At 37.2% G+C, this 27,502-nt stretch overlaps 1 protein-coding gene across 2 annotated transcripts; it reads left to right on the top strand.

Annotated features, from left to right (window-relative positions):
* The first annotated feature begins 232 nt into the window (after nt 1-232).
* NRDE2 (NRDE-2, necessary for RNA interference, domain containing) lies at nt 233-27,162 on the top strand. Of its 2 annotated transcripts, none has more exons than XM_057370583.1 (14): nt 233-358; nt 5,788-5,896; nt 6,722-6,940; nt 8,962-9,108; nt 11,465-11,927; nt 12,128-12,530; nt 16,052-16,185; nt 18,148-18,268; nt 19,325-19,500; nt 20,182-20,568; nt 21,708-22,636; nt 24,112-24,250; nt 25,660-25,731; nt 26,386-27,162. In XM_057370583.1, the coding sequence occupies exons 1-14, from the start codon at nt 280-282 to the stop codon at nt 26,509-26,511; spliced, it is 3,504 nt and encodes a 1,167-aa protein (XP_057226566.1). In that variant the 5' UTR covers nt 233-279; the 3' UTR covers nt 26,512-27,162. The 2 variants fall into 2 exon arrangements, with proteins under 2 accessions (XP_057226566.1, XP_057226565.1); XM_057370582.1 differs by having other exon boundaries at nt 19,322-19,500.
* Nucleotides 27,163-27,502: the final 340 nt, after the last annotated feature.

Below are 27,502 nucleotides of genomic sequence, written 5' to 3'. Positions count from 1 at the left end.
GGGTGCCGGGAAGGAAAGGCTGGCTCTGGAAACTCCATCCCGCCTCTTCCCCAGGAGTTCCCTCCTCCAGTCCCGCAGTGCGGCGGCGGAGGGCGCACGACAGGCGGAGACGCGCACAAGGCSCTCCGCCCGCAGCTGCCGCGCCACCGCCGAGCGCTCCTCCCCTCAGCCGCCATCTTGGGGCCGGGCGGAAGAACTACCGCTCCCGGCGTGCTCGGCGCCGCGGCGCCATCTTGCCGCCGGGCAGCTCGGGCTGGGGGCGGCGGCGGCGGCCGAGACATGGCGCTGTTCCCGGCCTTTGCCGGGGCCGCCCAGCCCGGGGAGCCCCCCGCCGGCAGCTCCGAGGGCTCCACGAGAGGTAAAGTCCTGGGAGAAGCGTCTTTCCCTTAAGGGCTCTCCGGCGGCCCTCTGCGCACGCCGCCGYGCTTGTCTGTGCGTCGCCCCGCCGCGGAGCGGCGACGGGGGCGGTGCTGCCGCTGGGCCCGRGCCCATCGTCCCGTAACCATCGCCCCCGGAGGCTGCGGAGCGCGGCGTGGGGGCTTTAATTTTGCTGTCGTCTTTCTTAATTTATTTTCTTTTTTATTTTTTTTCCACTAGCTTTGGATACCTTGAAAAGTGTTTTTTCAATTCCTTGCTTATTAAGCCAAATTTTRTTTTTAAAGGACTTTTTTTGAATGTTACAAGCGACATGATTAATTGTATCACATTGACTATTGTCAATTTATTAAATAATAATATTAAAGAACACTTTCTTGTGGAATGCCAAGCGGTGAAGTAGGTACCACGTTTATTAATTCTACTGGACAAGATTTAAACTAACCCCTTTGCTTGCCAGTTTCCACCACCCTTAAATTCGCCCATTCTCTAGACTACACAGCAAAGAGAAACAAGAAAAGTACTTACTTAGGCTAAATTTCTTGTATATTTGGTCTGGTCAGTATATTGCGTTAGTTTCTAATTCTAATCAGTTCTGTATTACCCGTGATGGCTTAACAGTGGTTGATGCTCACTCTGCCAGTGCAGAGATGTTCTAGCTCCATTTAGGACYTTTCTGGTAATGTCACTTGGTGTAGGGAGTAGTGGACAAAGTAAGATCCCAAATTACAGCTTCTAGGCATAGAGGAGCTGCTCTGCCAGGCAGAGATATAGTAAAATTCTCAGGTAATAAGACCTTGGTTATATTTTAAAATTCTGGGACTTTAGCCTTTAAGTTTGTTATGATAGTCTATGTCGCTGCAGGCCACCTGTGTGGAAGATCAGATTATACAGAAAAAGATGTAAGRTTGTCTTTTGGATCCAGATTTCAGTTAGCCCAGTTTATGACTTATATTTTGGTTTTCTGGAAGCCTTTTGTGTGAGAATTATTGGCAAAACTGGGATATAATTTGTTTCATTTCTGTTTTATTAAATAYTGTACTTTGTTGTTGACAATGTTGTTTTAATGTAAGTTGTAAAAATTAAATATTAACTTAGAACCAYGTTTATGGTGGCATATATCAAATTTCACACATTCAGCTTGTGAGAACTTGAGAACTTGACATGCAGCTTTGGTATGTGTCTGATAGATGGTTCTCTGCTCAGAGCTGATTTGAAGCCAATGTGCATCGTCATACAGAGACTCCAGAGTATCTTGATTGTAATGTTTTGTAAAACTGAGGTACCTTTAGCAGACATTTAGGAGTGCTTCATGGCTTTATTGTTGAAGCAATAATGTATATATGTTGGTCGTGTTTCATTCTGGCAACCACTCTGCCKCATACTTTAAAAAACATTCCTAAACCATTTCTAAAGTGAAAGTGCTGTCTGAAACAGAAACGGAAGTGGTGCTTACATTTCCTATGTTACCTGATTGCTGAGTTGCAACAGCATGCTGCAATTTTGTATATGCTTCATTGCAATTATGTTGCCAAGCTTCATTAGTWTTGGGTGAAAGATAAATTGCAAATTTATCCGTAGGCATGAAGAGAGCACTGGTAATAAGTAACCCTACTGACATTAGTAACCGTTATGTGCACTATTATTTGCAGTCTGAACTATGTTGTAGGGAGTTTTGCTGAAAGAAGATTTTCAGGATCCTGAGAGGCAGCAAAAGGCTTCATGTAACTCTTAAAAATTGTTTCTGTAGATGTGCACTGTAAATTTTTAATTTTTCTCTCTGCCTGAGAAGGTGTAAAGAGAATGCCATTGGGTTGMTGCTGCTATTGTGCTCGTAAACCTGTAATAAGTATGTGTATAGTATGCAAAATAGGTCTTTAATATCTTGTCTATGAAAATTATAAACTTCTTAGACATTCCCCAGGAAGAAAGACAAACAAGTGAAGAGATGGTGTTTTAAAGTTCAGGATGCATTGTGATGTTTGCAATGTTTGTATCCAGCTAACTGATTTACTTCACATTATTTACAAGTGGTTTGAACTTGCATGTTGCGTAATGGCAAAAATTGTTCGTGTCCACCTAGTATCAGGTCAGTTCAATTAAATTCTTTAGAAAATACTGTACTTGGRGAATTCTGAAGTTTCCTTCTGTAGCCACAGAGGTATATTGACTGTGCTACATGGCTTGGTTCTCACAGAGTTATTCTTCAATACACTGAAGATGCAGTTTGACCTTATCTGCTCAGGTAGAMCGAAGCTTCAGGAACAGGCAGGGGATTAATGTTTATGACTCCATTTTTCCAGGTGACTTTTCCTTGGAGGCTCTAAAACAAAGATTCAAAATAGAAAAAAAAMCCCAAACCTTTTTCTGCTTGTGCTGTTTTAATGATATTGCACCAAGCAAGACTTGATGTCTCTAAGGGAATAACAGGTTCTTTTTGGTAAAATTAAGTCAAAGTGACATCTTGAAAGTTTGTTTCTAAGAGTTAATGATTTGGTGTGTTTAAGGCAAATTTCTTATGGAAATAGATCTCATGCATGCTTGCTATGCATGTGTCTGCCAGCCTACTTCCTCAATATCTTTCTCCTCCTTTAAACAGAACTCCCTTACAATAAATTTATTTCTGTCAAAAAATAACACTAGTGAATGATTTATTACGCATTAAAATGGGAAAAAATCTTATTAAAAACAATAGAAACTCAATGGCTACAGAGAGTATCTTTGTGCTTGAAAGTAAGTTATTGGAAATTGGCCAAAGACAAATTAGGTGGCTTTTATATATCTTTATATATCTTTGGAAGAGCTATAATAATTTTAAGAAGGTCATTCTAGTTAATAAGTTACAGTTTTGTGCTGTGTGATACTCCTTTGCACCAAAGACTGCCAACCAGTACATTTTTCTGTTTTGTTGGGTCCATCTGGTTAATAGATTGCAAATTGAAACAAAGATGGATTTTGTTTTTTTAAAGGGAATTAAATGCATCTTTTATAGATWAGTTGCATTTACTGAAATCCAGAGTGTTTTGGACCCTTGTACTTTCTCTGAATTTGGCTATTTATGGAAGACCACAGTGTGACTAGTGAAAAAATCTTGTAGGGTTGCAGTTTGCTCCTATATTCCCTTACACTTTGACTACATTACTAAAATTAGCATAAATAATTTAATATAAGGAAGATAATTTTTCAAATCAGCATCACATTTACTAATATACCTCAAAAATCTCTGGTGTGAAGTGACACATACAGTGTATTACATTACATATATAGTGAATAACAGATCTAATTTGCTTATGTGGTTATCAGGTGTAGAAATTTATATCACTCCTGTGTGGTTTAAATATGTAATGATTACAGACTTAYCCATGAAAAACATTTTGTTGTTTCATGGGAAATACTAAATATAGTACTTCTGAGAAGTAATTCTGATTTTAGGTTATTTCTTAATACATCTCTTCCAGGATTGAAATAAGAAATTAACTTACTGTTGCATGATGCTTTATTCCCCAGCAGAGGGAATAATTACTTCTACAGGCAAGTGAAATATTGCTTGGATGTAGTTATTCAGCATAGGACTTTCTCCTTTAAGTCTGCCATGGTTTTGGAAGAGTGCTTCGTGGTAGACGTACAGTTTTAAAATCAGAGACACATCCTTAAAATGAAGGAGTTTGTGCCGGGTGGATCAACTGAAAGTCAATAGTAGATTTTTAGGGTATTTTAAAAAGGCAAGTGAGRATTACAATTTTAAGGTTTCAATTTTCATTCTAATTTTACATTCATGTATTTTCTTGAAAGGAAAAAAATTCTTACTTTGTTTTGCAACGAATTATGATAGTGTCTTTGCCTTAGGTTTGGTAATTCTAATTGCCAGGCATAGTGTCACAGTACTTTGAATATTTATTKTGCAGCTGAATTTTTATCTTCAGTCTCCATCCTATGTTTTGGTGAGCTGAAAAATGGTATATGGTGGTGTTCTGCAGCATATTGGTTGGGCTGGTCATTGGAGAAGTGTATTTTGGTCCTGATAGTGCCATGAATTGTGGGTTCTCCCATKCTCAGAAGTGAAGGTTCAAGACCAGCCAGGGAGTTGACCCCTCCTCATGGGGCCTTTCACAATGGGGGCAGACTCTTGTGAAACACAAACTGGAGCTTTGCTTTATTAGATGTACTTCTCCATGTGTTTAAATTAGGTTTACAAACTGTTTTGCAGCCTGCTCTGCTTTAAATCCTTTTGTGGACAGCAACTCAGGGACATGAGACAGAGGAAGGCTTTTCATACCCAAATTCTACTTCTGAAAGAAATACTTTAGAAGGAGGAGAGGTATATGGCTTGACAGACAATGAGTTCATGATGTTTAAGGAATAGAGGTCAGTGTAGTCCACAGCACAAAGACAAGACTGTGACAGGAAGAACACTGAGGCAAAAGTGATTATAAAGAGCATGGGAGAGAGGCAAGGAGACCAAATTTGTTCCTTTTGTTGTTGTCTCTATCAGTGTTGTCTCTAGCAGCTGGAGTGGCTGCTGTTAAATTCTGTGCTTAGATGAAATAACTTTTGTTGTTTAATAACTAAGAAATTTCACATGCTTAAAAGAATTCTAGAAATGACATCTGTGTGAAAATGGTTATAAAACTTCAATATCAGTTAGTGACAAAAAATTTCGCTTCCACATCCTGTCAGTGTCTGCTCTTCTCTGCTGATTGAGGTCTAGATGCAGAATGCTTAACGCTGACTAATATATCAAAATTAGCCTCAAATGGCTTTCTTTCACACTGATGAAAAGTCTAATGATATTTCATCAGAGTGGTTAGAGAACTAAGAATCCAGTGACATGTTTTGGCCATGGATAAAATTCTTGAGTATTCTTACCACTAATGGGTGTCTCTGTCAATAAAATTGAGTTAAGAATATTTTCYACACAGTAAAGTATACTTTTGTTAATTTGTATAAGTTATATTTCATTCATTAACTGCACCTTTAGTTTAATTATGTCTTTCTGTAGTTTTTTCAATTTCACTTTTAAAATATGTAAATATTTCTATTCTATATTGTATATATTAAAATTAATGTATATTATAATGAACAAATTTTATATGTAAATATGATGCAATATATGATCTTATACATATATAAGACATTCATACAGTATATAAATATGAGGTTAGAATTTTTAMATTATAAAAATTAATATTGGATAGATTATTTTATGTGTAGAACTGCCTATTGAACATGGAATCTGCTTTCAGTATGAACTAAATTGAAATTTCATGGTCTGCTTTCCAATATGCTCAATTATTWCACATGACTTAGTGAAAATTGCTGTGAATTTAGCTGTCTGCTGACTATATTAACCCCCAACTTAATAAAGCACAGCAAATTAATTTGTATTGATCTCACACCTTTTTTTACCTGTAGACTTAGACTGGCTGAATAACCCAAGCTTCTCTACAGAAGATGCACTATTACTGCACCAGCGCACTACAGAAGTTGCCAATCTCGTTCCTGAAAAATCACCATTAATAAGGTAGACTGTACTTCAATATCTTTTAAAATAACCTCTTTCTTTTGTTATATGAGACCAAATCCAGGAGATAAAAGCTGCTTTTCCTTCTAATGTTCAGTATTGAAAAAGTCCTGAACCGAGTCATGTATGAAAACATGCTTCCATGTTTTATAACTTAAAATTATGAGAAATTGTACTTATGCAATTATATTCCCATTTTCTTTTTCTCAKAGATGTGTTTAAATTATTGTTATTGTGCAATGGAGAAAGAACTAAGCAATTATGATTCTTCATTAGCTTTTCAATTTCTTAAATCACCCTTGAAATAATGTAAAGATTAGGCATCATGTCTGTGATTTCTCTGTGGAAACCAGAGAAATCAGCCGCTTCACAGCTGAGTGAAATTTAACTTTTTGAAAAACAATTGTAGTTGACAATGTGAACTAATGGAATATTACACATATTCATTGGGTCACAATGAAAGATTTCTCAATCTTTTAGCTTGACCTAAGTTATTTWGCAAAGTTAGGAAATTTTTTCAGCTTGGTCATGTTCTTTAAGTTGGTAATGTTAACAGATGGATTTTTGTACAGATCACACATCAAAATGCCTTGACTATTAAAAGATTAAGACTGGTTATCAGTAATTCCAGCAGCTGAAAAATATATTTATCATCTAATGTGGATTTATATCACTTTTTCTGTATAAGTTACTGCTACCTTTTCAAGAAAATAGAGGGAAAATAAAGGTAAGGAGTAAAATGTTCTGAACTTTCTTATACTGGTATTCCTTAACAGTTTTACTGTAGGTACATATATGTATATGTATATGCTTTTTTCCAAGCAGGACTTCTTCAAGATCTGMGTTGTCAGAGGACAGTGGTACAGATGAGAGTCAGAAACAGGCAAGTAAGAAAAGGAAAAAGAAAAAGAAAAAGCATCATCCCAGCAAGAAAACAAAAAAGAAAACCAAAGGGGGYTCCAGTAGCAGCGAATCGGACGTGGACACTAAGCACATCAAGGACAAAGGAAGTGATAGGAATAGTGAAAAGGAAGCAGCAGCAAAGTATGTGTATATTAACACCATGCAAGATGCAAATTCGTTGTGTTCTTGTGCTTGTCTCTTCAACTAAAATTTTTACCATTGGCTAATCATATTTTTCTAAGCTTTATGTGACTAAACCTGCATTCCAAGCAAGGGAAACAGATTTAGAGCCACTTGTTTAATCATATCGAAAAGCTGTGACTAAAATATTCAGTGAAGTACTGTCATGCAGATCAAAGCACGGTATGGTGGTTATGAAGTAAATGTTATAAATCATGTAGAGGCTTATGTTCAGTTTTTGTAAGCATCTTGTTACCTTTCACAGATCTTTTTTGAGGATTTGGAGAGGGATTGCATTCCTAATTAGTGCAAAATTCTTTATATACAGCTTGGTTTGCCTTGTAATGTAGCTTCCTCCTCACAGAGTTAACATTTCCTTTTTTTCATTTTAAGACAAAGTTTGTTGTATGGTTTAATATTTCTTTTATGTCCAGTCATTTATTGCTCTTTTTGCTTTATACTTTCTGCTTGTAATACATCTACATGGATGTTTGAACAATTGAAATAGTATTGTTAAATCCTGTTTGTTAATTCCAAGAGCTGTAAAGTGCTGTGTAATTARTGGAAATGTCTTTTTTTATGGAACAAGAGAATAGGCATGTAGTGACTGTGATGATCTTTGAGCAGTGAAAGAGGTTCTGTGAATGTAGTGAGTATTCAGGTTTGGCATACCTAGCTGTGCTTTCCTCAGGCTGTTGGGTTTTTAACATTTCAAAGTGGCCCTACCCAGCTGGCTGTGAGAGTCACCTTTCCCTGGTTCTCAGCATGTTTGCTAGCTTGAACAGCCATTTTGCCTCTCTCTGATTCCCTAGTTCCTGTGTTTCCTTTGACATCTAATTCACCACACTGCAGCTACTCCTGTGTGTAGAGTAGAGATTTGGAGACATTGAGGAATTGTTACAATTGGTGCAGTCTGGGTAGTCTTTGAATTTCCCCTGATTTACTATTTTTCTCAAGGCAGTGGAAGCAGGAGCTGAAAGCACAGGCTTGTGGGCATGTGTCAATGCCAAGGTTACAGTTTCCCTGTGGAAGAGTGGCAGTGGTCCTGCAGGCACTGTCTRATACCTCGAGCCACACTTGCCTCCTTCTTTATGAGAACTTTATTGTTGGCTTGAGATGGCTAAGACTTACTTGACTGTGATGAAGGACAGTAAAAATTACTTGGGTGCTAAACCTGTTTTCACTGTCCCATCACTCATCCTTGCTGGAAGGGTGYCTGGGCATGGTTCATAAGCTGTTTGTCATGTTGGGCCAGCCAGCCACTGCTTTGCCCAAATAAAAGTGTTGAAGTACTGTCATAGTGCCTATTTTTACTAGTTTCTATAAATTGCTGATCCTGAGAGATTACTGAATTTTCAAAAGACTGATTTTGAAACCTGAACAATTTTTCTGTTGTGGGAAGTCTTGTGAAATTTTAGAGAACTTTTCAAGATTCTAAAATTCACATATTTGTACTGTGAATTCAGATTGGAAATTCATGGTTGCCTACAGCTTAGAAGCAGGTGGCAATTTCCACTTAAGTTCATTTGTATAACTGTATAATCCATAAACCACTTTGATACACACTGTTTTATCAAATGGGTATAATTACTGCTGGTCAGCAGAATACTCTAACAGATTATACTCTTTTTCTTAATTGTAGCATCTTATCAAGACAAAAATAAATTTTAGAAGTAGTAAGGTGTGGCTTCCGGATTGTMGTGTGCAAAGCAATTGATTGGATTGATGGGTTAAATCTGGTTATTAGGTTATTATCAGGTTTTGGAAGTGTGAGGACTTTTTGTGTTTTGATTTGATTGTTCTATTAGTGTATTTCTAGTTGGTTTTTTGGAAGTGTGGGACTGACTTGGCAAGAGTGGATCAGGTGCTATGACTTTGAGTAAGTTAAATTATTATGAACTATAGAAATGTAATGTTTCCTGGATTATGTAAATGCTGAATATGTGCACAAATGCTTAGAATATCCTTCTCCTTTTGTGCAGTCTAGGKAAGAAATCAAATGTTACCAGCAGTCGCTCTATTTGGCTTGATGATATGCAGACTCCCTCAGCAGACACCTTCCGAATAGACAAGAAACCAGACCCTGCAAACTGGGCCTACAAATCCCTGTATCGTGGGGACATAGCAAGGTATGGRTTGTTGGTTTGTATTGGTATCCAGACTATCACACAGTCACTGGAGTCTGGCTGCAACGTTTTTATAGAGAAGATGAGAAGAGATARCTGAATAGCTTATTTCAAAATTTGACCTGGTGTTGGGCCAGTGTCAGTKTCAGTGATATACCTTGGGGGTCTGTACTGGGACGAGTGCTATTGAATGTCTTCATCAACAACATGGACAGCAGGATCAGGTGCATATTCATTAAATTTGACAACACCAAGCTGAGTAGTGCAATTAACACTCCTAAAAGACAGGATGCCATCCAGAGGGWCCTGGACAAGCTCAACAAGAGGGCCCTGATGAGATTTAAAAGTGCAAGGTGCTGCACYTGGGTCAGGGCAACCCCCAGTATCAACACAGGCTGGGGAATGGACAGATCCAGAGCAGCCCTGCCAAGAAGGATGTTGGAGTGTTGGTGAATGACAGCAATGATGAGAGCAATTGGATGATGATCTGGCTGCACTGGCAGCCCAGAAAGCTGGTTGTATACTGGGCTGMATCCAAAGCAGYGTGGCCAGCAGGGCTGGGGGGGATTCTGCCCCTCTACTCTGCTCTGGTGAGATCCCACCTGGAGTTCTGCATTCAGCTCTGGCGTCCTCAACACAGGAAGGACATGGACCCTGTTGGAATGAGTCCAGGGGAGGGTCTCCAAGTTGATCACAGAGAGCTGGAGCACATCTCCTATGAGTAAAGGCTGAGAGAATTAGGGTTGTTCTGCCTGGAAAAGSCTTCATCCTGTAYCTGAMGGGAGTGTAMAAGRAAGATGGTGAGGGACTTTYTATAAGGGCGTGTAGTGACAGGACAAGGGGAAATGGTTTTAAACTGRAAAGAGTTGGTTTTGATTGACTATTAKGAAGAAACTCTTTAAGAGTGGTGAGACATTGAAATAGGTTGTCCAGAGAAATTGTGGATGCTCCATCCCTGGAAGTGTTCAAGGCTAGGYTGRATGGGGCTTTGAGGAGCCTTATCTAGTGAAAGTTGTYGTTGCCTGTGGGGTGTCTCACCATGGTGGTGATCTGTAAGGCCCCTTCCAACCCAAATCATTCTATGATTCTAGGATAAATATTTTAAAAGGCAAAAGATAGCATGAARTAGTGGGTATTAAGTGCATGATTTTCATGATTTCTAAAGACATTCTCTGTGTAGCTAACTTCAGGGCCATCTGGAGATGGCAGCATGGGGCAGATTCAAAGATATGTTTTTGAAGTCAGAAATCCCTGGTTATGTTATAAATCATCTTTGAGCAAGTGCTCTTTTTGGTCTCTGTTGTTCCATTTCTATGTCTGAATAGACAGTGAAGGTATTGATTATTTAACATAGATTTATCAWGAGGTTTACTTGAGCAGTTTGATATCCTTGTAAAAAAAAGCTACATGTACTTTCTTAGTAAACAGATTTCATCCATCAAAATGTGTTAGCCCTATGCAATGCTAGATTCCATGTTAGTAAAATTTGAAATTGCACCTTCAACATCCTTGGGTTACTGGTACTATGCTGACCCTTCAGAACATTTCCTTGCATTAATACAGAAGCACATCTGAAGGAGCCTACACATGGTTCATGCATTGTGTATGTCCACTTGTTGATTTTCTCAGGAAACTTGTTTACTGTGTATACAAAAATACTGTATGTAATTATTTGTGCAGGAGGGAGAATTTATAGGTTATATTTTTGTAGTGTTATATACCTTTGCAATAAAATTGCCTGGTTATAATTAATTTCATTTTTCTATCACCTTTGGATTGTCAGCTATTTTCTGAGATGAAAAGTATTATTTTATCATGGTACATCATTACATCTGCCACTGAAATTATATTCTTGRTAATATTTGAAGATGTTATTTTCCTGTCTTAATCCATAGGATTATTGTGGCCTTTATGAACATGGCCTCTCTTTTTCTCTTCACATCCCTCTCCACTTCTTGTGTATAAAATGGACAGAGGCTTAGGGATGCAGAAGGAAATCACTGGGCTGAACTACTGGTGTCATATTTTCAGTTTAAAATAATCTAATCTAAGTAACCCTAAATAACRTCTGTTCTTTCTCCAGGTTTGTCTACCTGGCCTAAAATGATAGAGTACGCTTGAGTATGACATATATTRTTGAACTCAAAAGAAGCTTAGTATGATATTAGAAGTGTGATGGCCCTGAAAGGATTTATAAATTGAAGTTTTAAATAAKCAGAAAGTTACCAACTTCTTAAACTTTTGAAGGTCTGTGCATACGTTATTTGGGTCAATTTATATGAAAGTATTTCTTTCAAAAAGGAGATACCTTTTCTAATGTGTATTTTAGAACATGTTTAATTGTATTTTCCCTATCAAGGTATAAAAGGAAAGGAGACTCCTGTCTTGGTGTAGACGCAAAGAAGCAGTGTATAATCTGGGACAGTTCTGCATCAAAAAGGAAGCAAGTACAGARTCGACCTGAACGCTACTTCACTAAGAACAATGTGAAGATGCTGAACACAGATGGGATTCTTGTTTGTAATAAAAATTCTCCATCTGACTCACCTGCTTTTATACCAGTTTCCCAAGTGGAAACTGATGATTCTTCTGACACAACAGAAGTAAATCCTCTTGGGATTTATGATCCATCAACTACAGTGTGGCTACAAGGAAAAGGGTGCAAGAGTGCAGACAATGAGTCTGTAAATATGCAGCAAACAATWCAAGAGCCTGGGATAAAAATGAGCTCCATTCTAATGACAAAAGTGGAAGAACATAACAAGAAAGTCAGAGAAAATCCAAGAGATATTAATGCTTGGATGGAATTTATTTCTTTTCAGGTATGTATTCTAACAGACCTTGTTGCGTATTGTAAATAAAAAACACATGAGCATTATATTGTAATTTCATTTGTTTAGAACTGTATATCTTCTGTTGGTGAAGAATGAGCTGTTAACTCATCTTCACAAATGGTCAGCATTCTTGTGATTCCACTGGTCCTTCTTCCTAAAGTTGTAATGGTGTCTCTTTTTATTTTAAGGATGAATTAATGAGAGGACCTAGCCCTTATGCCAGTATGGGAGAGCAGGAATTAAGAAGAAAATCACTCAAGTTAATCTTGGAAAAGAAACTGGCTATTTTAGAGAGGGCAATTGAAAGCAATCCAAGTAATGTTGATCTGAAACTTGCTAGGCTGAAGCTTTGCACAGAATTCTGGGAACCACCAGCTGTGATCAAAGAATGGCAGAAGTTAATTTTTTTACATCCCAATAATCCAGAGATGTGGAAGAAATACCTTCTGTTCTGTCAAAGTCAGTTCACCACCTTTTCTGTTTCAAAGATCAACAGTCTCTATGGAAAATGTTTGACAACATTGGCAGCTGTACAGGATGGCAGCATGGTATCCCATCCTCTGCTGCCTGGCACTGAAGAGGCTATGCTGGGTAAGGTTCTTTCTGTTTCATATTATGGTCAGATTGGACTTCATAGGGTCTAACTGCATTAAAAACAGATTTTCTTATGTATCACATGAAGCTTTTCTTCTCTTCAAAATGCCTGGCATCCTGATTTCTTAGCTGAGAATTAAAGCAGATATTCCAACCAAATATGGATATAGCAGATCGTTGTCTTTCCCAGGACAGTTTATGATACAACATCCAGTAAAGTCTAATGTGCTGAGTGGTTTATAGTACAGTGTCAAGACTCGAGAATCACAGCCAGCGGTCAGGCGATGTGCTTTTATAAAAGAACGACTTGTGAAAAAAAATCACCTCTTTTTCAAAAGTTTTGCAGCTGATTACTTTAATCCGAAAAAGAGAAGAAACATGACAAGTCTGGTGTGAAATTTTCCTGAGAATCCCAGTTTTTAGRTAGAGAATTCTAAGCTGTAATACCATGTGATCATGCCTTTTGTATTTATTCTATGCACACATCTGCCACTTTATAATTTATTATATAATTATCCCTAGAAGGAAAGTAAGTCAGATAGTTAGGATGCTGGAGTGGATTCAGGGAAGAAATGAGTTCATGCTCAGTTCTGGCATGGTCTTTAAATTTATTTGGAGCTAAATGACTTAACCTATCCCATTTCAATTTTGCTTCCCTTACCTTGACATGTCATTGTGATTATAAATCTGTGAGTACACTGAGGAGGGGAAAATATTAGTGTCATTATGAATATTTTTRCCTTGGGTTTTTTCCTTTTAAAATTAGTTTTCAATCTAAAGGAGACTATTCTAGAGGAATCCTCTTTTTTTCATGTGCATCATAGTCCAAGAGACCTCTTGCTTTTATCCAGTTCTGGGATTCCTGTTGGAGCAGTAATGCTGTCTGTTTTGCAATTTCCAGTCTGGATTTATAGATTGAGATGCTGGATTACCAGATTAGTTGCAGGTGTTCAGATCTYATACAGTCTTTGGCTGATTCATCTTGGATCAAGCACTGGAAAGAGTGCTGCAAAGGAAAACTGSTCTACTGGCCAGTGGATATTGTACAGTCTGATAGCTTCTAATTTCTTCTATTTTCTCTGATTTGCAATATTTCAGTCACTTGGTACACTAGCCATGATGAATGATTCTCAGGACACATGTTTTATATAGAATATCTTTTTGGAAATGGGAAAAAATCCCTGCACATGTTTGAAAATATGTAACTCATGAAATACTGTTTGTCAACTGCTCTGAGAATTTTTATTAACAGAGTTTCTGTAGCAAGTTAACTTTTATTAGGTCGGTGTTTTTCTTAATACTTTGTTGATGCATATATCCATAGGTAGGTTAAAATGAAAATGAACTCAATTTCATGAATTTTTGAATTTTGAATCAGAAAAAGCAATAACTTCTTGTTGTTCTGCCTTAAGCCTATAGTGATTTAGCCTATATGATAGCCTATATGAACACACTCAAGTATTTTGTTTTTCCCCTTCAGAATTCAAATGGTAGGAGTAAAGAAATTTCCACTGGGAGACCTTGATTTGGAATTTCTTTATTAGTGACTCAACTATATAGTCCTTGGGCTGAGTTTTAATTGACAGTGTACTTATTAGGAAGGTTACCAAATCGTTTGTTATGATAAATATGCAGAATAATTCACAAATAAATTATGACGTGAGTAGCAGTGTAGATTTGCATTAGGCTTGTATCTTCAACCTTTGACCTTTGCTAAGGACAAAGCGTAAGAGCTCTAATTTTAAATAGTGGGCGATTGTGCCATCTAGTGTTCAGTTCAGTATGCAGTACAGTCTACTTGGAAATAGGTGGGTGGTTTTTTTCAGAATTTAAAAATTAAAAAAAAGGTAGAACAGATTTTAAAATTATAGATCAGCCTTTGTGTAAATTTTGAGGTGAGAAGTTGTAATATTTTAAATTTACTGTTAATATAAAGCAGATGAATATAAAACATTCTAACTTTTTGCTGTGTAAATGGAGTCCTGTCTTTCAGATTATATCTGCTGGTTGCAGACAAACCAACCAGTGTCTTTGCCACACAGAAAATTCTGATCTTTGCATTTCTTCTAATACATTTTTGGTTTTTATAATGCAGAAAACTGTAGGCTGTAATTTATTTTTGGCACCAGTTTGGCAGCAAATCCTGATGAGACAGTCTACATTCAGAGTATTTTAAGCAAAGTTCATCTCCAAAGCTGAGACTAGGAAAGGACAATTTTTCAGTGTTAGTTGGACACAGTGCCTAAATTGGTTAAAATACTTGRGAAGACTGAAGACTGTATTATATATTTGAACATTGTTTTAGTTGTTTAAATATCTTCAGAAATCTCAGAGTCTTTGATAGCAGTAATAATCATTGACTTTGCAGAAAAAATTCTATTAAATGCCTAATTTGTATATTCTAGCTGAATTCAGGTTTTTATGTGCATGCATCTGATGTACTTCTAAATTCAGGTAAAAGGAGTAAATAATTTCCCATGTATTAAATATAAGATGATGATTAAGAGCAGTTGATGTTAGCCTATATTGTAACATGGGTGTGTTGAGACACCTAAATATTTGGGTTGTTTAAAACCCTCCAAAGCCAGTGTGTTTAGTGAAGGAACAATAGTATTTGAAAAACTCTTTTACTGTTTTCCAATGCGTCAGTGATTTATTTAAGTCTTTATGGGCTTGGGGTTTTTTGCAAGTCAATGATGGTTTAAAGCAATTTGAACAGCCTCTATTTTGTTAAGACTGGAGTGTAATTAGGAGTGATTGAGTGTCACAGAAATGTCCTTGAGTTGCCTCAGAATAGAGGTGTTTATACTACCTGTTGTTTTTACAACTCTTTCATTGAAGAGTCTCATTGCMAAATGTGAATGGAAACTCTGGGACTTTGCTTCCCTTTTTAAGGGAATGTGAGGCTCAATGTGCAGTAGTGATATGGCAGCTGTAAGGGAAATAATTTGTTGAAGAGCAAGGGATAGGGCTCTTCCCTACTTTTAAGCAGTAATACTTTGACTAAAAGTCCGGATTTCTCTTAACTCAGGYCTGACATGAAGGGTTAGAAAAAGTTAATGTGAATTGGAATGAAAATTRTATATTACCAACATATTGTCAATATATCTCATGCAAAACTGAGGCAGAAAGGATTTTTGTTATTATCACCTACTGTGTGCGTTGTGATAATGCCCAGCATCTTCAAAGAGGGCTATGACCCACTGACAGATGTTGGATACACTGAAGTCCAGACAATTATGTCAAACTTTTCCATTAATAAGGACAGTGCATGTATGGCATGAATAAAAAATCATCTGTTTGACACATTTAAAGTAGGTGGTCTGAAAGTTAATTAGGCTGTGACAGCTTTGACATGCATTTATGCTAGTTGCTCCCTGTGTTTTGGATTTTGATACTGTTCTGAAACAATTATGTTTTACAGCATTTTGTGTATGTATTCTTATATTTGTGGGCTGTAATAAAATAATTTGCAACAAAATTTGAAATACTGAAGTTTTATCTTCTTCTCTTTACAGCTATATTTATTCAGCAATGCCACTTCCTGAGACAGGCTGGCCATTCTGAGAAAGCAGTGTCTTTGTTTCAGGCTCTGATTGACTTCACCTTCTTTAAACCTGACAGTGTAAAAGATCTGCCAACAAGAGGACAGGTAGCAATTTCCATTTAAATGAATGTGTGTCTTTATGTATTAGAGAATGCTGTACCAGAAAAACGTTGATGAATTTTTAAGGACATAGGTAAATATTTTGGGTAACAATTTACTTAGAGGTTCTTCAAGGTGATGCTTGCATTGAAAAAAATGTTTATGGGTCCTTTGGAATTACCATCTAAAGGGCTACTTCTGCTGTCTGTAATAGAAGTGTGATAACMAGCCATTTCATGTAATTTTTTAATAATTAAAGATGGAAAAAATGAAGCTAGCTGACCAATGTCTGTGTTCAGTTAGCACATGCTCTACTTCTTTCCCCCCAAAATGCTGTTGTGTTGTTAATGTTGTTGGGGAGAGCTGATAGGACATAAAATCTTTCCATTCTAGACAGGTTTTGTGAAAGTTTTTTAGGTTCTCTGTTACCTATTTCTGTTAATTTGATGTCTATGTTAAGAAGACCTTCATGCTTTCAGGTTCCCTTTATTTGACCCATGAGATTCTGTTTTTATAATGGTAAATGCTGAAGTACTAAATCACTTTTTCTCTCAGTTTGTTCAGGAGAATATTGTACATACATCCCACTAATAATAAGGAAGTTAGTATTTAGTTAGTATTCAGTTCTCACTGAACTGTTAGGTGCTGCTTTCTTTTTAATGAGTGGTAGAGAGGCCATCATTTAGGCAGCTCTGGGCTACTGTAGAGGTAAAAGTTGAATTTGCTTCCGTTGCCTCACCATCTTCCCCAGAATCCACAACCAAGATATTAGTTCTTGCACTCTTGATTCATGTTGTTACCCATAAATAGAGCAATCTTACAGGTTAAAAAATAATGGTGTCTTCTTAAAGAGCTAAAATTTAGAGTTCACTCCTASCTATGATGTAGGATTTGGTGTAGTTGCACAGATACATGTAGTTATAGTTACAATCATTTGAAAAACTGCATGATTATCTGTAGTATTAAAAATCTTAGAGCAGGATGAAAAGGAACCTCAGTTTGAAAGGACAGTGTTTAGGTTGGAAAGTGCAGTTCTTGAATAAAGGAAAATGCCAGATTTACAGCTGATTGCACATTCTGCTGTCTTACAGAGGTGTTATGACTCAGTCTGGAATTACTTGTTCCATACTGTTTTCACAGTTCACTTTCTCACTTGCAGCAGAGAAACAATCCACAAGTAATAGATTAGATTTTGCAGTTGTTGTAAGCTCTGAATTTTCTGATGTGTTGATGCYTAATTTTTCTTGGAGTTAATTTGATCATTAATATTTGTATTAACAGTCACATCTGAATGTTGGTACACAGCAGTAACATGTAATAGGAGAAAGATGGTCATTAAAGCTAAGCATACACAAAGCAGAAGAGGAACTGGTGAATTTAGAAATGACTGATTGCATACAGGSAGTGACAAAGTCACTAGGACAAGAACCCTGGACTTCTGCTTCCCTGGAAAGTGCCCTGACCTTGTTGACCACCCTTAAACTTGAACGATGGAAGTCCTTACTGATCTTTTAATCTTGTCCAGTCATATTTGTGCAACTGTAACATTTTGATTTGACCTGTGTGATTGAGTTATTATTCCATTAGCCAAATTCTTCATGGTCCCATGGAAGTTGGGGAGGAGGGGAGTTTTGGGTTCTGAAGGTGATGCTTTGGGGGCTTTGGATCTTTATGCTTGAAGGATCTATAAAAGACTGTAGGCACAAAAGTATTTCTTTTAAGCCTAATACGTTTTAAGCAATCTTTATTTTCACAAGAAGAGCTGGTTGTGCCRCGGCATAACTGGAATACTCAGTTGTTCCTGCTGAATCTTAAGCAGCATCTAACAAAGTCATCAGATATAGAAAATATACCCAGATTGGTGGTTGTAAGGTCTGGAAAACCTAAGTTGACACAGATGATGTCTGTAAAACAGCAAAAATTATTTTTCTATGTGTTTTGTTTTGGTTGGTGTCATTGAAATAATAGGTGGAATTCTTTGAACCCTTTTGGGATAGTGGAGAACCACGAATTGGAGAAAAAGGAGCAAGAGGCTGGAAAGCATGGATGCACCAACAAGAAAAGGGTGGCTGGGTTGCTCTTAAGCCTGGTATGTGTGGAAATGCTKTCTTTGTACAGTTGCTGACTAAAGGAGATGCTATTGATCACAAAAATACAGAGAAAGTAAAAATCTTGCAACTGCCTGTTTATTTTACCTGAAATTTAAGAATCACTGGAATTGGGAGTGTTTCACCTAGTTAATGGCCTATGTCAGGATCAAGAATTTGGAGATGGTGTAGAAATGGCTTGATTTTTATAATGCAGGTAGCCATTAAATCTTGAGAGCTATTTTTTCCCTCAGCAATAAAAAAGAAGAATCTCTACTAGCTTTCCCATTGCCTATAGGTGCTCATCAGTTTCTGGATGGAATTAATATATTAATTTATAATTAAATATTTCTTTAAAATATGTATTTATATACTGCTGTCAGGTGGAAAAATACGGTAATTTTATCCAATAGTCCAGAAAGATTATCATAAAAGTGAGATGTGGTTAARCACTTCCTTTTTTGTATCTGTGTAACCACATGGATTGCTTCAACTGCACATTAATTAAAATGATGAAAATACCACTTATTATAAAGCAACGTGGCCAAGCTTGTTTTGCAGTGTTTAATATTAAAATACCACTTTTTATGTACAGTGGTTTTCTCAAAACTTTTTATGCACAGAAGTATTCATATAACATACTTGAAATTTGATGCCCAGGTATGAAGTGAAGAATCTAAATTGCACAAAAAGATGGCTGACTCTTGGCTGTTGCTTGCAGATTGCTGTTGATAAAAGYGGTCCAACAGATTGCTGTTGATAAAAGTGGTGTCCGTGTTTTCTCCTTTCTGAAAAAGTTTGAGTGCTGACACTGATTCACAGCTTGTAAAAGTTTGGAAGCTTCCTACCTTCCTATTCTTAGAGAGTTGGTGTCAAAACCCAGCACTGTGATGTGGAAATTCTCAGCTATGTCTTGTGTCTTGTTCTATTAACACTGTATTTATTTCATATATGTGTATTTGTATGTTAAAATAGTTAAATTGTATGTCATATCTGGATTTGGTGAATTAATTTTTCTTTAATAATTTTGTGTGTGTATCTTGATTTTATTTTAGATGATGATGATGATGATGAAGAGATAGATGAGGATCAAGAAATAAAAGATAAAACTCTCCCCAAGTGGTGTATTTGGTTGGATATTGAATATTCCCGTGAAGCAAGGCATTGGTTACCTTGGAGGCCAGACAAAACCAAAAAGGAAACTGAAGAAGATTGTGAAGATCCAGAAAGACAGGTCAGTGTGATATAATAAAACAAGGGGAGATGATAAGACTATTTATCTTTTAATTTGAATTCATTGCCAGTGGATTTTTAGAATTGTAATACTTTTCTTTGTGTAGAAAAAAGATCTTTGAAGTTCAAAATTTGCCTGAGGTTTTGTGCTGAGACTTCTAAAATCCATGGAAAGCACATGGTAAACTTTGGAAAGTCTGCTGGCAAATAGCCTGTCTTTSCTGTTCAGTTTTTCCTCATCTGTTGGGAGAAATCTCACAGAAATATGTATTTAAGAAGATACGTGCTTTAAATCAACAAAGGTTTCATTGCCTTCAAGTCAGATAGTTGGATATTTTTTATTCCTTGGGAAATAGGTCAAGTCAGACATTGATTTTCAAGTAAGAATGTGTTAAATGGCCTATGCAATAAAGTCTTCCAGACCTTGTGTAGGTTTTCTGTGGAAGTCTTTTTGCTCACAGGCAGTGAAATCTCTTGATAGCAGATTTACAGTCTGACTGGAAAAACAATTYGTTTGTTGAACTGGCCTGTTTTTAATTTGAATGACATTCTGATACCATTTAATAGTATTTCTAAATCCTATTGATTTGGAAAAGTTCTTTAATTACATAGATTACAGATTTGGTGCTTTTATTTGATTGCATAAATTAAYGGAATTTGCTTTAATTTGGATTTTTTTTAGGTGTTATTTGATGATCTTGGACCATCGTTAATCCGTCTTTCTAATCCAAAGCTTCAACATCAACTATTGTACTCTTTTTTGCAATTCCTGGGAGTTCCATGTACAAGTAAACTCTTTCCTTCCAGTCTCTATATTGCCATGGATGAAAATAATATCTTTGACAGTGTGCTTTATGATGATAAACCACTGACTTCAGTTAACTTTCCGCTTACTGGATTCAACAGTATCGGTCATATGGATTCAATGATACGTGGGAGACATCAGATAGGAAACTGCAAAGAAGGAGAGGAGTTCATACAGAATGTCTTCCATGTTCTGTTCCAGATATTTACAGGAAAGGAAAAATCTAACCTGGCTGTTTGTTGGCTACAGTATGAAATATCTAAGGTAATGAGGAGTTCTGCATATAATCACTTTTGTGATRTATGGCTTTCTTCCATATTAATGTTTGTGTTGAATTAAAGTAAATATTGATGAAAGTTGTCTTGCAGGACTAAGTATTCAAATCAGGAAATGCCATTTAAGATTGCACAGGGGGAAAAAAAAAAAACCAAAAAAACCTTTTCTTCAATACATGTTACAGAGTGGCATATATGTAGCAAACTATTTTTTAAAGTTATTATATGATACCTTGTATGCTGGACAAGAAGGGCTGCAAGGATTTTTTTACAGCACAAAGTGAGTCAAGTACTCCTGAACGGACAATCCCTCATACCATAAAAAAAGCACTTAATCAAGAAACTTTCGGCTTCCTACACAAGTTACATTTGTAGTGTTGTTGAAAGATGTAATACCTTATCACTTGCCCCAACCTTGGCAGTGTTCAAGGCCAGGTTWCGTAAGGCCTGGAGCAGCCTGGTCTAGTGAACAGTGTCCCTGCCCACAGCGGGAAGGGTTGGGACTAGAAAATCTTTAGGGTGTCTTACAACCTTTAATATTCTAAGATTCTCTGCATATGGATTTATTCAATTAAAACTACTCTAGTATATGGCCACAGAAGGGCAGAGGTTCCAGGTTGTCTTCTTAATTCTTAAGAAAGTTTGTTATTATGTTTCCTTATGGGTAAGCTTATTGTCTCTTACCTCAACTCTACCTGACCAGAAGATATGTAATCTTCCCACCCAATATCGACCTTTGTCTGTCAGCATGTTGCCTGCTGTGAAAAGCTATTTGGGTTTATTTGTGCTACTCATAAGCTACATCATTTATTTTGCTTTTTTCAACCATTTCAAGTTAGTAGCTCTGTGTTTGAGCAGCTGGCCTTTGAAAAGAGTGAAGTTTGATATTTTTACTTAAAGTCAGCAGCAGGAGTAAGAATGATAAACCATTTAGATTTGACAGTTGGAAGGAGCTGACAAGGAGCGTTGTGATGACAATACTCACTAGCAATAGATCTGGCTGGTGGTGAAATATGGAACAATATGAAAACAAAACACAGTAATGAAATTAAAAATTGTTGTGAGGTTTTTTTTCTCCTTTCTTCTTCCACCTCTCTCAAAATTTGCTCTGCTTATTTTTCCCTGCAGGTAGTTCAGTRTCTCCAAGCAAAAAAGAAAAAGAAGCTAAAAGCACAAGGGAGGAGGAGTAAAAAGTTGGCCAAGAATTTCCTTAAAGCACCTGACAACCGAAACAACCTTTGTCTCTGGAAACTCTATGCCTACCTAGAATGGCTGCTTGGTAACACAGATGATGCCAGGAAGGTGTTTGACACAGCACTTTGCACAGCAGGGACCGGAGGATTGAAGAGTGCCCAGCTCTGCAGCCTCAGCCTGCTTTATGCTCAGCTGGAAGTGGAACTGCTAGAAAGCATAGAAGGAGCTGTTATGTCACGTGCTGTTCATATATTGACCAAACTGACTGAAAATGGACCATATGTACCCTACAGTGGACAAGTGTTACCTGTGAATATCTTGAAAGCTCGGAAAACATATGAGCATGCACTGCAAGATTATTTAAGTGAAACACCAGTTTTTGATCAGGATCAGGTCAATGATACCGATCAACTAGTTAACCTGGTTGGTTGTTATGCACTGTTCCAGTATTTGACTGTTGGGATTGATGCTGCAATATTAGTATATACACAGGCTTCAGAAAAACTTGAAGCTTCTGGTTCACAGAAATGTGAAAATGCTGGAGAGAATTTTTGTATTCTAAATTTTSCCTCTGCTCCTGAAGCTGTCACGCTGCTGCATACAAATTTACTGAGATTCCACATGAAAATCAGTGTTTATCCTTTGAATCCTCTGCGAGAGGCACTAACAGAGGCTCTGAAACGGTATCCTAGCAACCAGTCTCTTTGGAGGTCATACATCCATATCCAAAGGAAGTCTCACAGTGCTAGCAAAGCACGAAGATTTTTTGATAGTGTCACAAGATCTACTAACTCTTTAGAGCCATGGCTGTTTGCAATCCAAGCAGAGCAAATGAGAAAAAAACTCACAGAGAAAGTCCAGAGGTAATACCTTGCAGCTCCTTACAATTATGCTTATTGAATCTGTCTGATTAACAGAGGAGAGAAAATGCTATCACCGTTCTCATTTTGCAGATGAAGAACTGTAGCTAGAGGTTTTTTGTTCAAGGCTGAACAGGGAGTCAGTGGCAGAACCGTGAACAGAATTGAAGCCTCAGGTGATAGCCTTATGTCCTTTCTACTGAGCCAGAYTGTGTATCACTCTGTTTGATTACTTGGAACTGGCATCAGGATTATACACATTCCTTTAAGGAATTTTTAAATAGCTAAGCCTGTTTAGATGGCCAGGATAGATACTTAGCTTAGAAACKGTTGTATTTTAGTTCTACAGCAATAAAGAGCATAATACAGAGCTATGCTGCAGTCTCTGTCTGAGCTGGCTGCCCTATTTTACTCCTGAATCACAGAATACAGCTGTGGCAGATCTGTTTCCATAGTGAGTCCTTGAGAGTTTAGTTTTCATATGGGGCTGTTGCTAGGTAGAAAAGGCTGGCAATTCCATGAATTCACAGTGGAAAAGGGCTCAGATTTTTTGCTCCTGAGTAAGGAGAAAAGGGTAGGAGATAAATAGGAACATGTATAATTCAGTGTTAGGTACAAGGCTTCAAGTGTCTGACTCCATGCAGAGTAGGTTACATAATTTACCCTTGTGGCCAAGGTTAAGATGAGTGGAAAAAATATTTCAAAGACACATGAAAAAAGAGACAGGTTAGGAGCCAATATTAATGGTGAGTGGGACAAGCTGGTAGGCTAAGAGAGCATTCACAGACAAGTGATGTTTCCCTGAGTGCTCCAGTCTGTTTCGTCAAGCTCAAGCATCAAAAGTAAGCTGGTCTGTATCAGCTGTAGAAGGAAGGCAATGCTTCAGTGAAAAATACATACCTGCTTTTGTATTCTGCTTGGAACTTAGGGGATTTGAATCTCTAGGTGAAAATTACTATTGTAATCGTGGTTGAGATCCAGAGTTGTCATTTTGACCTTGATTGAAGACCAGTGTATGAYGTTACAAAAGTGAGGGTTTAATTTGAACAAACATGCCTGGGCACCAGAAGATGTGCTGATCCAGACTTTGATTTCTTTTCAAAAATTTCCTTTGAGCTGCCATGCCAAGCTTAGAATGATAAATTATCTTGAATGTAGACTAATATGTTTTAAGATCATATGATAGTAGATTATCGTATTCAAAGAGAAATTATTTTTGAACATGCTAGATGAATTTTCACAATAATACTTAATTTATTTGTTTTACTAGTTTTCCTATTTAGAAATATGTTGATTACATTAGAAAGTACTAAAAATCTGGTTTCTAACATAGAGTTTGTAGCAAGAATTACAAAAACCTGGCTATATACTGTTCTGTAAACAGAGGCAATACATTGTTCTTTACCCTTTCTTACCCAGATGTTGTCCCTTGGCTTGGGTTTAAAGGACTGTTGTTTCTTCTCTCCTCTGTGTTTCAGGGCAGATGTTGGTGAAATACATTGTACTATTCCTGAAACTGGATTAACGAATCGGATTGTAGCTCTATTTGAACATGCAGTTCAGAGTGAAAATGGTACCCATTGTCCACTGCTATGGAGAATGTATTTGAACTTTATGGTAAGAAGAGYATCAGTTTTGTTTTGTTTTACTCTATTTGGAATTCTCACAAACACAGCTGGAATACTGCTTAGGAAAACAAATACTAAATTTGTGCGATTTGCAAGGTGATACATTGAAATTGTACTATTCTTTATTGCTGAGAGCATTAAGGAAAAGGTAATTCACATGAATTAGGACTAATAGTTTCTGACAGTGTAATCTTAATGTAGATGCAGAYAAGTTGCTGTGTCTGTCATCCTATACAGATAAAAAGTATGTCATAAGATATCAATAGATGCCAGGCTGCTTTGCAGCTGAGCAGACCCCAGCATATATTGTTGCAGGAATTTGCACTTCCTGTTGAACTTTGAGATTCCTGTCAGCTGATTTCTTCAGCCTGTTGTGATCCCTCTGGATGGCAACACAACCCTCAGGTGTATCAGCCACTCCTCTCACTTTTGTGTCATCTGCAGGCTTGCTCAGTGTGTACTCTGCATCATTAACAAAGGTGTTAAATGAGATTGGTCTGGTAGTGTCTCCAGGGCTACTGCTAGTCACTGTCCTGCTACTAGACTTGTTTCACAGRTCACCACCCTCTGACCTCTGGGCAGTTTTCAATCCATCTCACTGTGCATCCAATTCTTTTGTCAGCTGCTAGATTAGGAGGCTCTGATAGAGGCCTTACTGAAGTCCAGATAGACAATGTCCACTGTTCTTCCCTCACCCACCAGGCCACTCATTTCATCAGGGCAGTKTATTGAGTTAGTCAATCATGAGTTTTAGTGAATTCACACTGTCTGCTGCTGATTTTCTTTTCATTTACGTGCCTGGAAATGGTTTCCAGGTTTAGTTGCTCTGTCACCTTCCCAGGGCACAAGGTGAGGCTGACCAGCCTGTAGTTCCCTGGGTATTCCTTTTTCCCCTTCTTGAAAGCAGAAGTGATGTTTTACTTTCTGTAGTCTTCGGGTGTTTCTCCCAGTTGCTGYGATCAATCAACGATTGTCAACAGTGACCTCTCAGTGACAATCTGGCAGCTCCCTCAACAGTTGAGGTGCAGTCCATATGCAAAATAAATGCATGATAAGSAAAACATAGCTATAGCTTCTATAACTTGCCTTCAGTTTTGACAGTCTTTTGAATCTTAAAAGCTGCATATAAAAGTTTACTGGCATTGCAGTTTAATGCTAAAAAGCAATGTTTATTTCTTCCATAATTCCCCAAGTAAAGCCCTGAAACTCCTTTAAGATGTCTGAAGAGTGTAACCMGTGTAACCTGACAAACTGTAGAGCTACCACAATATATAGTAAAAAGGATTTCTCAGCAGAAGACTATTGAGCTTTTCAGCAATCATTTCTTTGTCTCAGAAGTAATTTTTTCAGTATTTCAGCTATTACTGCACTGAAATATGAATGTTTTTTATCAYACAGGCTTCACTAGGAAAAAAAGAAAAAAGTAAAGGATTGTTTTATAAAGCCCTTCAAAACTGTCCTTGGGCAAAGGTAAGCAGAGAAAACACGTAAACTTGTCATCATACTTCAATTTTTCAAGTTCTGTATTTGAGAAAAAAAGTTAGATTTTAGTTGTTGTTAGGAGTTAYATGCAAATGAAAGGAGAGGTTTCTGAGGAAGTATGTTAGGATTTTCTGCAAATAAGAGGCRCAGTGCATCTTAAATGGAAACATGGGCAGTAGTCAGTGCTGTTTGTGTTTCAGGACAGAAAGATGTTGCATTGAGACATGGCAGTAATAAATCCTGTGTGATCTAGGTATGATTTAGTCTTTGACACTGTTTTATCATGAGCAGGCAGTAGCAGAAATACATAGCCAAATAAAAAATGTATTTATGTAATAATATATAAAATTATTGAGGAGAACCTGCATCTTTTCAGGTAATGTCTGTATATGCTGCAAATAACCCAGTGCCTCTTGACATCCATTTTATCTTTTTGAATAAAGTTATTTAGTATGAGTTGGAAAAGATTTGATTGAATACCTACATGGCTGTCACTGTAGAAGTACTAATTCTGTTCATATTCATTTAAAGAATACATGATATTTCCTATATTCTARTTGTTGCTGTCTACCTACTTCTATCACTGCAAGAAGCATAGTATAAAGAAAAGTAGCACAGAAAATGTTCTTGTTGTCTTTCCAGGTGCTCTATATGGATGCAGTAGAGTATTTCCCTGATGATCTGCAAGAGACTCTTGATCTAATGACTGAAAAAGAATTGAGAGTGCGGGTACCTATGGAAGAGCTGGATCTACTATTAGAGATTTAAAGACTGTAGCAGAGTAGAAAAAGTGCAGAAGCTACTTCCAAAGCTAAAAATTAGATTCATCTCTTTTCATAGAGGAACTCTGTTGGGACTTGGGTACTATGTACTTGTTTGGGKTTTTTTTTTGGTTAGATTTTTTATATAAATTCCTATCAAAATGGAGTTCTACTACCTGCAAGTATTCTGCAATCAAGGACTGCATTTTGCCCACAAAAATGGATCCATTTCTCTGAAGTATTGCTGGCTCCCACAGAAGGATATCCTCTTTAAATAGCCTCCTGTTGAATGTTGCCTACATTTTCTTACTCTATTGTTTGAAATTACATTCCCTAGGGTTCAGCAGAGGTTCGGTATATGCCAACTATGGCTTGGTGAGCAGCACAGGAAATAAACATCTGCCAAATGGATGCGCTRCTGTCCTCCAGTTGGCAGACTTCAGTAATTTCCTTCAGTTTGGTATGTGTGTGTATATATAACTACCAGGTCAAACAGCCATTACATCTGTACATACACTGTGAGTAAAATATTTGTTTGAGCAGGCACCTATTTTGGTATGCTTTGAGAGATGACCATTTTGATACAAATATTTATGAAAAATATACCTGAGTATTTGAAAATTCAAAAGTAACGTGTTTTTTATTTATTAATTTTAAAGAACTCCGAGTGTATTAAAAATGAAAATGTCTGTAATGCACCTCTGAGCAGCTCACTTCTAAACAAGTTTTTGTAATGGATTACTCACCTTTGATCCAAATCCAGGCAACTGTCATAAGAGAACTAGAGGTTTGAGCTGTGTTTTGATTGTAATGAAGGCATAATCTTCTGATTGTTTAAATAGCAGTTTCTGTTCCAAGAGACTTCAGGCAAGCTCCTGGAGAAGGCCCTTGAAAACTTCCAGTGATGGCAGCAATGACTTGTGTATTTGTCACTCTTCTRTTCTTCCATGCATCCTGTTTCAAGTCCTGTCCTTTGCAGTTTCTCTCAATGCATAGCT

This window comes from Malurus melanocephalus, unplaced genomic scaffold (genome assembly GCF_030028575.1).
Source record: "Malurus melanocephalus ecotype Western Australia unplaced genomic scaffold, MMel_1.1 scaffold_129, whole genome shotgun sequence".
Lineage (NCBI taxonomy): Eukaryota > Metazoa > Chordata > Aves > Passeriformes > Maluridae > Malurus > Malurus melanocephalus.
The sequence above is the reverse complement of the archived record's forward strand: the minus strand, read 5'-3'. Positions and strand labels throughout refer to the sequence as shown.